Source organism: Amblyomma maculatum, chromosome 2 (genome assembly GCF_055883805.1).
Source record: "Amblyomma maculatum isolate TAMU_Amacu chromosome 2, ASM5588380v1, whole genome shotgun sequence".
Taxonomy (NCBI): domain Eukaryota; kingdom Metazoa; phylum Arthropoda; class Arachnida; order Ixodida; family Ixodidae; genus Amblyomma; species Amblyomma maculatum.
The window spans coordinates 40,839,654-40,852,170 of NC_139345.1; the positions used below are offsets into that span (position 1 = coordinate 40,839,654).

General features: G+C 40.9%; 1 protein-coding gene across 5 annotated transcripts in view; it reads left to right on the forward strand.

Moving 5' to 3' along the window:
* The window catches only part of LOC146198487 (putative sodium-dependent multivitamin transporter), a 58,151-nt gene that overhangs the window by 13,976 nt on the left and 31,658 nt on the right, over nucleotides 1-12,517 (forward strand). For all 5 annotated transcript variants that reach the window (XR_014704994.1, XM_084593987.1, XM_084593988.1 and 2 more), the window contains exons 2-4: nucleotides 8,349-8,778; nucleotides 10,986-11,051; nucleotides 11,746-11,865. Coding sequence is in view for 4 of the 5 variants with exons in the window: in XM_084593987.1 (XP_084450113.1) it covers nucleotides 8,428-8,778; nucleotides 10,986-11,051; nucleotides 11,746-11,865 (537 nt within the window). In the remaining variant the exon portion in view is untranslated. The remainder of the gene's footprint in view (nucleotides 1-8,348; nucleotides 8,779-10,985; nucleotides 11,052-11,745; nucleotides 11,866-12,517) is intronic.

The following is a 12,517-nucleotide window of genomic DNA, read 5'->3' on the forward strand; positions in this document are numbered from 1 at the left end:
TAAGTGGAAATTAAATAGATGTGTGGTTTTCAAGCAATTTCATGTCAAGCAGACTAAACATGATATACTGCAACCGATTTATTTCAGCCACATTTCATTCCATAGAAGTGGAAAGTATATTCTTCAAGTGCCAGTTAAATCTGAAAAATAGATTTTGCATAGATTACATCTGTGGGCTATGCAGAGGTCATGTGTAGGAGAACTTCAAGAAATGTTTACATTTGAGAATATTATGTCCTCATATGTGGACATTGTGCCTCAAAGCAGCTGTATGGACCCAAACACTGCAGCATTCTCGTTGCTTTTCTAACTGATTGTTGAAGATGGATAAAATTTTGGCCATGAGGCTACATGCAAGGCTTTAGAAAATTATTCATTGCTGAAAGACTTACAGAACGGGTAACAAAAAGCTATTCTGTGTGGATAGGCCTGGTAAGGTCCCACATTGGTGGCACTGAACGTGGTTCTTAGATGTGTAGGATTCACATTCGCACCCTTGTGCCTTTGGTATTTGATAATGGGCATTTATGTCAACACTTCTTCTTGTGGGCTCTAGATGTAGTTTGTATTTGTAGGAGCACAGCTTCCCTTGACCCAATTCACTGAAAACTGGGCATTTGGCACTTTGTTTTGGGGATCTTTGTTGGCAGCCAACAAAGAGCTGGGAGATGCTACCATCGCCAAAATTGCAGAGCTGCCAGCATTTGGATTGTCGGTGACATATTACAAAATTAGTCAATGAATAGACAACTAACCAATAGTGTTTTCACCTTGTCATTCCCCCACTTTATCATCATGGTTTCCGTTGGAATATCTCATTTGACAGTTTTGTGAACAACGCTTCAGTGCTCGAATTAGCCAACTTTCTGCTTGCATATGCATGGTTCTGAACGCCTGCAAGCACTATGCTCACATGGTACTGCGCTTGCCTGAAAAAACTGTGCTTCAAAGCCAAGAAATACCACATTGATATTTTCTGTGTGAAAGCACAATGTCTCTGGATTTGTGAGTGTGCGGGTGTGGGTCTGAAACCCACCACATTTTTTCTTTGTCTATGATAATGAAAATCTAAATGCTGCTTACATTTTCCACATGGAATATGTAATCATTTGTGATCATTTGAAAAGAAATCTTGCGAAAATTAGAAATAACTTGCTCATTCCGCCATAAAACTTTGCATATCCATTTGGACTTGTGATTTTTTTTTTACAAAAAAAATTGGCTGCAGCCGTAACAGGTGGTACCACAAACCTGACACGAAGGGCCAAAACTATAATCGCATGGGATTCGAAGGCGTAAATTCATCTTGTAATCGAGACTATGACCATGTTTAGGTCTTGTCTACATATATGGGCACAGTGCCTGGAAAGGATAAACACACAGTTCAACCCTGCAGAAGTGAGTGTATGTATAGATACTCGAAAGATTTCGTGAAAGTATTGGCACAGAAGATCCCTGAGAAGTATAGGAAACTAACAAACTTGTTCTCCACCAGGAGGAAGCAGTGCACACATGACTTCCTCTCTGCTATGTCTTTGTTAAGGAGAGATAGCCTATTTACACACACTGTGTGACAGGATCCCTGCTTGTTTCCCGTCTGTCAAATTTATTAGTATGCTGCCTGTCTATGAGGAACTGCCTTAGAAGGAAGGCTGCAGGTTGAATCATGCTTGCTTCCTTGTATGACACTAGTTCTAGTATTCTGTTGTAAAAGTCAAGGCTTTTTGATGTCCTGCTGTCTTGTAGCTGTCATCAGTTGTGGGAGACCATTGGTATGATCATTGTGTCAGTATTCAATTTTTTTTTTTTTTTCAGTGTTACAGAGAAAATTGGCTTTTTGACAGCCTAGATTGGGTGCCTTAGCTGATTTGAATGGCAACACTACGAGGACTGCTTCTAGGACCAGCTTAAGTTCGAGCACTTCCTCAAAAATTTTATGCTTAAATTGTACTCTGTGATCGATGACAGCCTCATGTGAGCCGGACAGTCACGTTTTTTGATTGTGTAACATAAATAATGACAGATAGAGAACAGTTTAGTGTCTGGAGCGTGTAACCATCCAAGGTGGATGTGAAGCACTTAACAGGTGATGCGCTTTGGATAGATTTTCAATCACTGACCCAAAGGTTCTTGTGCAATAGACATATGACAAATGTAGAAGCACAGTTTTTTACATAAAGCATTACGGGCAGGCAAGGCGCAGTGGTTATTACACTACTTGCACAGAAGCTAACCTTTCTTCATTTATTTGACTATACCCTTCATCTGCTGTAGCATATCCTTTTATGCTGAGGTAATAAACCTCGCTAAAAAATTTGCCTTATCGCACTTTGGACCATTAAAGTGCGATAAGGCAAAAGTCTTCGTTTGAAACATCGCTTATTCTTGGTTTTACTGCATCTGCTTCTATAAGCTTTGTGGCGCGGCGATCGAGGAAGCGCCATATGAAAGGTGCCACACGGACACCTGAATCGGTATGACTAGATATAGCGTAAGCTACCAGCCAACATTTAAAGCCCCGCTTTAACCAAGCCATATGAGCGTGCTGCATGGCCAAGGAATAACGTGCATGCAAGGGTCTTTAAAATCTGAATCTGATATCATCCTCCTATGTGAAAGGAGAGGCCTGAGTTAGCAGTACCTGCCAAACGATAGTGCCCTGTGATTGGTCGAGGCCGCTATGATGTCATCCCCATCTCAGCCAATCAGAGCGCTGAAAAAGCGTGACACTTTTGCTGATGACAACGATAAGCCATTAAAGGCCTTAAAAAGCTAGAAATGGTTTTTCATCTCTGTTGCTTGAGTTTTAGCTGACAAAGCTGTGGCCATTTGCCTTTCTTTTTGCTCATCAGTTCTCAGTGAGATGGCATTTCCCATGGGCTCTTTCCACAGAGCGATTAAATGCAATGGTGGCAGTCATATAACATATGTAAGCCTTCTATAATGCAGCTCTATTTGTTCAATTCGTACTGTCTGCTTGTGCGACTGATTTCATTGATAGCTGTAACAAAGTGCGAAAAAAAAAGTTTCACGAGTGTAAGCCGTTGATCGCAGCCGCTGCTTCCATTTTTGATCTTGGCTTACTTCTCGGTGATAGGCTGGTCTGGCTTCTTATTATTCGATGCTCTCGCATCCTGTCTGGCATGGCTATGGTATCTGCCATTAGCACCAGTGGAAATGCCACCTCTTCTTGTCACGCCACCTAGTGGTTTCAGCTGACACTACACTCAGACCTTGCCCGCACTCACCTAGATGGTGTGTGTCTGTGTATGGTGTATTTACTAGGTTAAATGAAGGAACGGCAAAGGTGAAACTACATGAAGACAACAATGTTCACTGCACAGTGCAAAAGTGTGTTGTAGTTGGAACTTGACGATGAATTTGCTGCACAGTTTGAGAGTTCGAGGTGAATTGTTTGGAGCCAGATGACCTTCAGGTTTGGCATGGGGAAACAGAGCTTCCGCTTTAACTAATACATTGCTGTGAAATTGAATCGGAATTAAATCTATATCGTCGTTCCTCACTCAGTGGATTACAAAGCACTATATCATCATACACACATGCAGTAATAATTCTATCAAAAAATTCTTTATCGCGCCAAACGGTTCTATTGGGACATGTGGGTTTTCTTGCAACAAGTTATGTGCTCTAAATTTAAAGCTGCATGCTACTCAGTAATGTGTCAAAATAATTTTTGGGGGGTTTAAACTTAGATCAACTTTCCTGCTGTATTTTCTTGCATTGGAATGCTAAAAATATTGCTGATGATTGAAGATAGAGCCTTAACATTATTCTGTGAAGTTTATTTCAATATTTCAAATTAATCTTGTAAATGACAGCTTAATCAGGCCCTAAATGTGATATTAAATAGCATCAACCTGTTATTTAAAGTAACCATGAGAAATGATAGCTTAATGACAGCTATGGTGTTATATAGAATAGATCTGGCTGATACTGGGCTCATATTGCACAGTTCCAAAAGTCAGCAGTGTGGCAGAGTTTAGTCCAGTAACCTTTTCTTGATTTGCGGCAGTCTCGCAGTTCATGCGTCGCACGTATATAGAGCTGTAGTGAGCACAATATAAGCAAGCTGTCTAGGAGTGCAAGTGGCGAACAGTGCAACAGCTGCATGAAGGAAGAGAAGTAGAGGAGGAGGCACGCATGCAGCTGCGTAATATTGTGTCCTTGCTTTGGCAGGTCACAGCTACACACCAGTAGGGCAATCATCTCTCTTGCTCATAAATCTGAATCTGGCATCTTTTCACCTGTACTGATTAAACTATGTGGTGTTATAGTGCACATTCTCTTCATGGAAAAACATTAATTTATGCCACCAGCTATTCTTATAGCTGTATTTTTTTATTCTAATGTTGACTTGTTCAGCTTAAGGGAAAAATTGTGGTAATGTGATCCATTAGCTGCCTGTATTAGTAGGACTGGCCTTCGCTGTGTGAATTCATAGTGCTAGGAAACTCCATTTTTAACAATCCTTTGCTAGCTGCTGAATGCACAGCTATTGTTTGTGACTTTCACTGAAGAGAAAAAGAAACATGTCTTGCGGCTGACTGCAACAGGATTGAGATGAGAAAAAAACTTGCAGGACAGTTGGTTGCTGCTGCGTGATGTGAGGTCCAGTGACAGCTTTTAAGGTTTTTTGTTTCACGTATGTATAGTTTTGGTGACCTCTTTTTGGTCTACCTATATACCTGGCTGTCGTGGCAACAGAGGGCAACACATTTCACAGTATCTTTGCAGACAAATGTCATGCCACGTTTCCCCACTTTTGCCAAACTCTCCTCCTCCTTCCAACATATCAACTCTTCAGATAGTTGCAGTGTTGTGCTGGCACCATACCCCCATTCCCTTTCATGGTAACCACCGTCCGAATGGTTCCGGTGGTGACCACCATAATCACACATTCAGATTATTTCACCATACACTCAGTGCTTTTTAAAACCTAGCTCCATTGGAGAGGGGCCTTTATTGATTCCAGCATAGGTGGAGAAGGAAAGAAAGGAAGACAGAGGGAAAGGAGCTGGCGACCTGCTTTGCACATTATTTGCTACAAAGGGGAGAAATCATTTTTAGCCATGGCTGTTTGCAGAGTTTATTGTGCACACCTGAAAAAAGTGATTCCCATGCTCTGTCAGTGTGCTCGACTGTATCTGACATAAAACAGCTCACACTGAAACGAAGTTGCGATGCCTTTAACAGCTGTAATATTATTTGCGAAACCGTCATCTTATAGCGCACTTGACATTGAGAGCAAAAGTAGCCTTGCTGAACAGTTTAGGCGGGCTAGTGAGATGGGAACTTTTTAAACAGAAATAAAAATTTTGCAAATAAATATTCTTCAAATAAACATTGTAGATGAAATTACAGTTCTAGTATACTTTATACATAATGCCAACCAAGCGGGGGACACTAGTAAAGAAAACATAATTGCCCTGCAAGCGAACGGAACGAAAGTCAACAAAAATACTTAAGAACAAGGCTTGTACACTTGACAGGCGACAAGCTCAGCCTCCCAACTGTTGCGCAAGATACGGCGAATTGCTCACTGAGCGCCTTAATAATATGGCGTAAACCAGAGAAGTCGGCAAGAGTTGACGTGTGCGCAGAATGCATCAGTTCCAGTCTTTGCGGGATGTCGCCAACTTTTTATTTTTCTTCCTTTCATGTTAAAAAACATGGTATTGATTTTTGCTAAAACTCACTATGAAAACTTCGAAATGGTAAAGAAGAAATGTTCCAAGTACCATGGACAAGAAGAATAAAGAATGGTTGCCTGCTTCAGATTCATGTAGTCCCTACATCCAGGGCGGGGTTTCAGATCCCCCTGATACCATGCCTCACTTTAAGGCGTGCATACGCACCTCCTTACACGGTATCCACCTTCTATGTGGTTCCCTTGGGAGCCGTCCTTCACAATCTTTGCAGCAATAACCAATAAAACTATTTCAATCGGAACACCTTAACAGGAGTACAAGTCGCAGTGCATGCAAGGATGTGAGATTCTGAAGTGTTAGGGAGGCCAACTTCTCTTCTGTGATGGTAGTGGAAGCCTTTCTAATGCAGTCATCAGTGTGTAATGACAGCAATGCCTCAGGAAAACAGATCTATTGTAGGTGTGCAACTTGAAGAAACTTTTATGTGGCTTTACTCGTTGGCTTGCCGCAAGTTGTCCTCTGGGCTACTTGAAATGGCCCTACCATGGCTACTACAGCCTCAGCTGTTGCATTGTAATTCTGCATGGCGCACCTGAAATGCAGCCATGGCTTGCAATGTTCTGCTTCATTCACATGATGGGGCACTTGTTACTTACATTTGTGCAAAACTTACTACATTTTTATTTATATGCTTATCTATACATTTAATATCTCTAGTGAGGGGAACTATTTAAAAGATAAAATTATACTGGGTTAGTGGATGATTTTTTAATATTTTTTTTTTGTAGCATTGGAAGGTAGGTCCTTCCATTTGATTGTTGTGTGAACAGAGAAAGAATACACCACACTAAAGAATGTTCACAGAATACTAAATGGGGTTCATATAGCTGATGAAGGGGAAGATGCAATCATGTTGCATTATATCAGCCAGGAATGTGTGCGTCAAAAATTCTGCAGAGGTCTCTGTGGCTCCACTTTATTGACTTCTTAATGGCTCTGTGCAGATTGCTTGCTTGGTGGGAAGAAGTCGTAAAAGGGGTCTGCGATAACATTAATGATGACGAGAGCTCTGAGGGAAGAAACAAAGGTCGCATGCATTGGCATCGACAGGTGATTTTGTTGAACATGCCATTGCTGAGGACAATAGAGGATTTCTCACGGGCAGAAGTATTGGACATCAATATCTGTTCTTTAGTGCTTGTTCAGATTTCCTGTTATGTGTTTGAAAATGTGCATATCAGGTATCATTGTTCTTAGTCTCTTCCTCCTATGCCATGGCAGTCTTGTTTTCTAAGCAGTCTCTTCATACTCCTTCTCGTAAGTGTAAGGGTGTCACTAGTTTGTGCATAGTCACTTTAATTGCGATTGAATGCAGTTTGAAAATACTAAAAGAACATTTGCCCTCTGTAATTGATGAGCCTGTCATGCCATAAATTTGATAATGGATCCTACTTTTGTGCAGGATGTAGTGAAGGGTGCCACGTTTTGCTGTTTCCTTTAACATTAATAAATTAAAAGAGCTGCCTTTTTGCTTGGGCTGTCATGTTAAAGGTGCATGACTTGTGCTTTTTTTTTTTCCAGTATGCTTGCCTAAATTTCATTGTTTTTAAACATGCCTAAAAAAGCCTTTTGTAGTAGTTACAAAACATGTGAAAGGGTGCCACTTTCAAAATTACCTGCAGCAATAATCCTTTGAAGATGATTCATATCAGTAGATTATTCTGAAGCTTTCATTACGTTGTTCCTCATAGTCTGTGTGTCACTCTGGGATGTTTAACTTCGCAATTAGTGATTTGTATTTTGTGACTTATGGCAGTTCAGGAGGCACAGTATCAGCGAGGCATGCTATATTGAAAGTCACGTTGCCGACACGAAATTATATTCTAGGATTCGGCTTGGAAATGAGCAGTTGTTGCTGCCTGGAAATATCCTAGGATTTGGAACTCTCCACGTAACTTTCACTTGTCCTTTCAGTGTGCCTGTCTGCATGCAACGATAGGCGGGTTAAAGTTACTTTCTTTCTTGTTTATAGGTTTTCCCAGTGCCCTTTGCGGCTTTAGTCGCAATTGTGGTGCCTAAATTAGCCGAGAAACTTGGAATTTTTATATATCGTAGTTGGATAAATTTTCACAGACAAATGTAATGCAGTTTCCAACTGATATAAAATGTGTAATGTGCCATTTTGGTGAAGGTTCAGAGCAGCAATTGAATGCAAAAATATTTGCTTTTGTGGACAATATCAAATGATTTAATTCTCTCTGGGCATGTTGAAAAGAAAGCTGACAGTCTGTATGACTGTGCACTAAGTAAATTGGGCTCTCTTAGGCCGGATGCAGCGCATCATGAGTGCTTTTGTCATTTGAGATTAAGGTAGGGCTTTTTTGCGGTTGTATTATGTTTCAGGCACATGTCATGTAGAAGTAGAGGCAGTTTCTGATAGACTGAATCAAAATGCTGAATCAAGGGCGATTTTCGTATAATATTTGCATATTTTTGTTCTTTATCACTTTTCTGACTATGTTTTGGAGCATTGTTTGCCATTCTATGTGGTGACCTTTGACTTCTGTTTGGTGTCTTGATAATAGTTGTTCTGTCTTTTTGTGGTGTTGCATATAAGTTTGTCACAGAGTCTGTCAAATGCACAGTTGTGCTCACTTTGTTCCTTCGGCCTTTTTGAAGGCTGCCTGGCGGCCACTACAAGCGGCAGCTGAGGCAGTGGTGACACCTTACATCATCAAACCTACAAGAAGCTGACAGCATGGCGGACCAACAGCAGAGAGCCACATTCGGTGTGGCAGACTATGCAGTGTTCACAGTGATGCTGTTGGTGTCGTCACTCATTGGCATCTACTATCGTTTCACGGGAGACCGACAGCGGACAGCACGTGAATATCTGGTGGCCAACAGAAACATGTCGGTGGTGCCTGTGGCATTCTCGCTCATGGCGAGCTTTATGTCGGCTGTTACACTGCTGGGCGTGCCCTCAGAGAATTACTTCTACGGCACGCAGTTTGTGGTCATCAACATCGCCTACATCTTTGGCACACCCATCGCTGCATATGTCTTCCTGCCTGTGTTTTACAAGCTTCAAGTTGTCAGCGTCTACGAGGTAGGTGGTGGTGTTTTTTTCAAAGGTCACATGATTGTGGCTGGTTATCCTATTGACTTTTTACTCTCCTCACAACTGATTCTTCTGGGATGTCTAACAGGAACGCACGGTTATAGACCATTTTCACAGGTGAGGAGGAAAGCCAGCACTACGCAGGACAAGGGGCCTTTACTTATCACTAGCTTGTGTGGTGGGCGACTTACAAGTTCTGCGTATGCTGGAGCAGGCTTGGAAACCAGTTCTTTTCTTGCTTTTCCAGCGCATCTTAAGGAATCAGAACCTTGGTTAGGAACAGTTTCCAGATGAGTCTGCTGCTAAACTATGGTCCTCTTGCTTAGATTTTAAGAAAAGAAAGAAGAAAAAAACAACAAAGGGTTCTCTACACTAACTGTTTAAACTTTGAAGCTTTGCTGGTATGATAACTTTATTCATACAGTGCTGTACAATCCCACATATAAGAAGACACATAAAGCTTCATGGATGTCTCCCATGCCAAGTAATGGAAATCGGCATGCTTTTAACTACAAATATGCCAGGAAATATTTTATGCCATTTTTGTGCACAACGTGCTCCATTCAATTAAGCACTAAGTCATTCTTCATGTGCATATAGCAGATGCGAGCTGTTAAATCAGGGTAATGATGATATGGAACACACTTTGACAGTAAAAAAATCTCTGATCCTCTGCATCACATTAATACTTACTTCAAATAAACGAGCGAAAAAACTTCAAATGGGAATACTTCGCATTAGTTTGGCCACATTTTCATATGTCTTTAGAAGGGTGTTCACGAGAGTTATGTGCAGATTTCAGTCTTGCTAATGAACAGAATTTTCCAACAATTTTCAAGCATACAGATGGCCATAAACTGGTGCCTCCTGCTCTTGCCAGTTTATGGCCTGCTGTATAAGTAAATAAATAAATACTTAAATTTGATGTATTTATAAGTGCATCGTATGCTGTCCGATACAATGCAACGCCTCTGAAATGTTGCCAAAATCAGTGCTGTTTTGTCTCTGCTATTTTACTTCCTGTCTTGGAGTTGTTGGAGTTGCTGCTGCTTATCACCTGACTATGAGACGATCGCAAAGATGCTTTCTTGGCATGTGCCTTCGTATGCTTTCATGAGGACTGTCATGAAGCACTCATGAAGGGCTCTCATGCATTTGTGAAGGCCCATTTCAAATTTGTCATCTTTATAGTGTCCAGTACAGGTGACTGTAATAATTTTAAAGTCTATGAAATGAAAAGACAGCACAAGCAGTGCATGATTGGTTAGTGCCCTTGTTTTGTAATTGTCAGGTGCATGCGTCCAGGACATGTTGGCACCTGTTTGAAATTCCTTTGTGCTCACTTCTGGGCTCTTTAACCCCTTCACCATTTTGTTATATCAACAAATTTTTGAACAAAACTGCTTATTTTTTTTATTCCTGATTTTGGTTATTATTGCAATAAAAAGCATGCATTCGATCTTTAAAAACTTTTTCAAGCACACACGAAGTCAAATTAGCATATTGAACTTAATTATTTCTTGCAATACGGAAGAACTGCTCAGCACAAAGTCATCTCTGTCGTCCTCGCTCCCTGAAACAATGTACACTTCAGTGTCTGAATCACCATCGTTCGAAGATGATGACGACGACGAAGAAAAGCGTCGTTTCCGAGAAGACGGGCCAGCAATGCACACGTCGCCTCCGCCGGATGCCATTTTTAAAACCCATGTTGCCATACGAAAAAGATGTTTATGTGGTAGAAAAAAAACAAATTATCAGGTCAGTGCTGCCATCTGTCGAGCAAAATGCCATCTAAGCCACAAATGAGCGCTGCTCGTCTGAAACGCTGAAGGGAAGAGCCTATTCAGCGAGGACGAGCTATAGTCGTCCAAAACGGTTTGGGGACGGCTTGGCAAGGACGAGCGCAGCTCGTTTGAAACGGTTAAGGGGTTAAACTTGCTGCCACAGCTGGGCACTCATGTGACAGAGTTTCCACTAATATCTATCTGTAATTGCATAACATTTATCTGTTGCTTTCTATTGTGTTGAATTTGCTAACAGCTGATGTGGAATGGGACAAACAGATGTTCATTTGTAGTAAAAAGACAAGGAATACTTGTACAAGGCATTGCCTGCATTTTAATAACCTTTTGCAGTTCTTGTCTCCACTGCATTTATTCTTAATTTATATATATATTTTTTTTCTTTTGCAGTACCTCGAAAAAAGGTTTGGAAGAGCAACCCGTCTTGCTATGTCTGCTACATTCATTATTCAAATGGTAAGATGACAAACATTGTATGCATCTGCTTATTGGTTCGAGCTTTTGACACTGCTTTGATTCGTACCTCTTTGACTGTATAATAAATTTGCATGCATCTGTAGAGGGTGACCTGATAATTTATAATTATTTATTTTGGCTGAGGCCAAAGTCCATTTCGCAGATTTTCAAAATTGCTTTGGACGTTGACAGTCTTTGTCTGGAATGTATGGGGATCTCGTATTCAGTTATTCAGTTATTCATTTGTCGTTTTCCATATGTTCAATGTGGATACTTGTTTCAGAAGATTTTTTTCCCAAATTTGACATAATAGTGGTGGCCAGCTACTGATGTTGCTTAGATAAAACTAGTCTCATATGTTGTGTATTTTGCATATATATATATATTTTTTTTTGTTCACTGGTGTTACCAGATGTTCGATTAGGCTGGAAACAAATATTGATGATTACATAGTACGTAAAACTGTGAGTTGCTTCTCTGCTGAGTGAGCCGAGTCACTGCTGGTAAAAAATCTGCGTAGTTTTCTTGTCTTTTTGTAATCAGATCTTTGAAAGTTGGTTTTCATGAAGGCTGTAATAGAATGCAGAGAGGTTTTTAGCTGCTGAACACTGGAAAAAAAAAGATGTGGGTAGCATGTGAACTTGGGTTCAGTCCTTGACACCCTTCTAAGGAAGTGTGTGCCCACCTTCCACAGGTGCTGTACATGGCTGTTGTGCTTTATGCCCCAGCTGTGGCCCTGAGTGCTGTCACTGGAATATCCAAATGGCTTTCCATTATCTCTGTGGGTCTGGTCTGCACATTTTATTGCACCATTGTGAGTATGCTCTTATGGCTTTGCGGACGGGCTGTTGTACAGGCAAATACTTCAGTTGTTACGATTTCAAGGAGACGTCACAGCTTGACGCAATTCGCAATATCCTCTGTGTGCATCTTTTGTGTGATGCCTTTTTCCTTTTCTTTGTCTTCACATTGCTTCCTTAGCATAGCGACTGAACAGTGGCCTGGCTGAACATTTGATAAGGTCAGCCACACACAAACATGCCTTAGATTTATCTTTGCTGCCGTTGTGTTACCCAATCATTGTTCTTGTAAAGAAAAAAAAAGGAGGAAAGACCTTATTTATTTATTTGATACCTCAAAGGCCCCTAGTATGGGGCATTACATGAGGGATCTCTTATCTTATCTTAAATACTGTCTGAGTTGTTCAGCTAGGGCGGACGCGGGTATTAGTTTTTTTATTGCTGTGCTAGAATGCACTTAGGCCCGGTCAGGTGGATGAATTAGTGTCGCTTTGAGGAAATGTAGTTCTCTTTGAAGTGTCTCTTTGGCAGTGTAGTGCTCTGTGGTGAAAAAAGATATTTTTTTGTAGTTGATATCAGTGACATTTGGTTAAATGGATGCATGCTGGAATTATTTGACCGAATTCACATGGTTTCAAGCTGCATGAGTTTTTCGTAAAGGGCTAC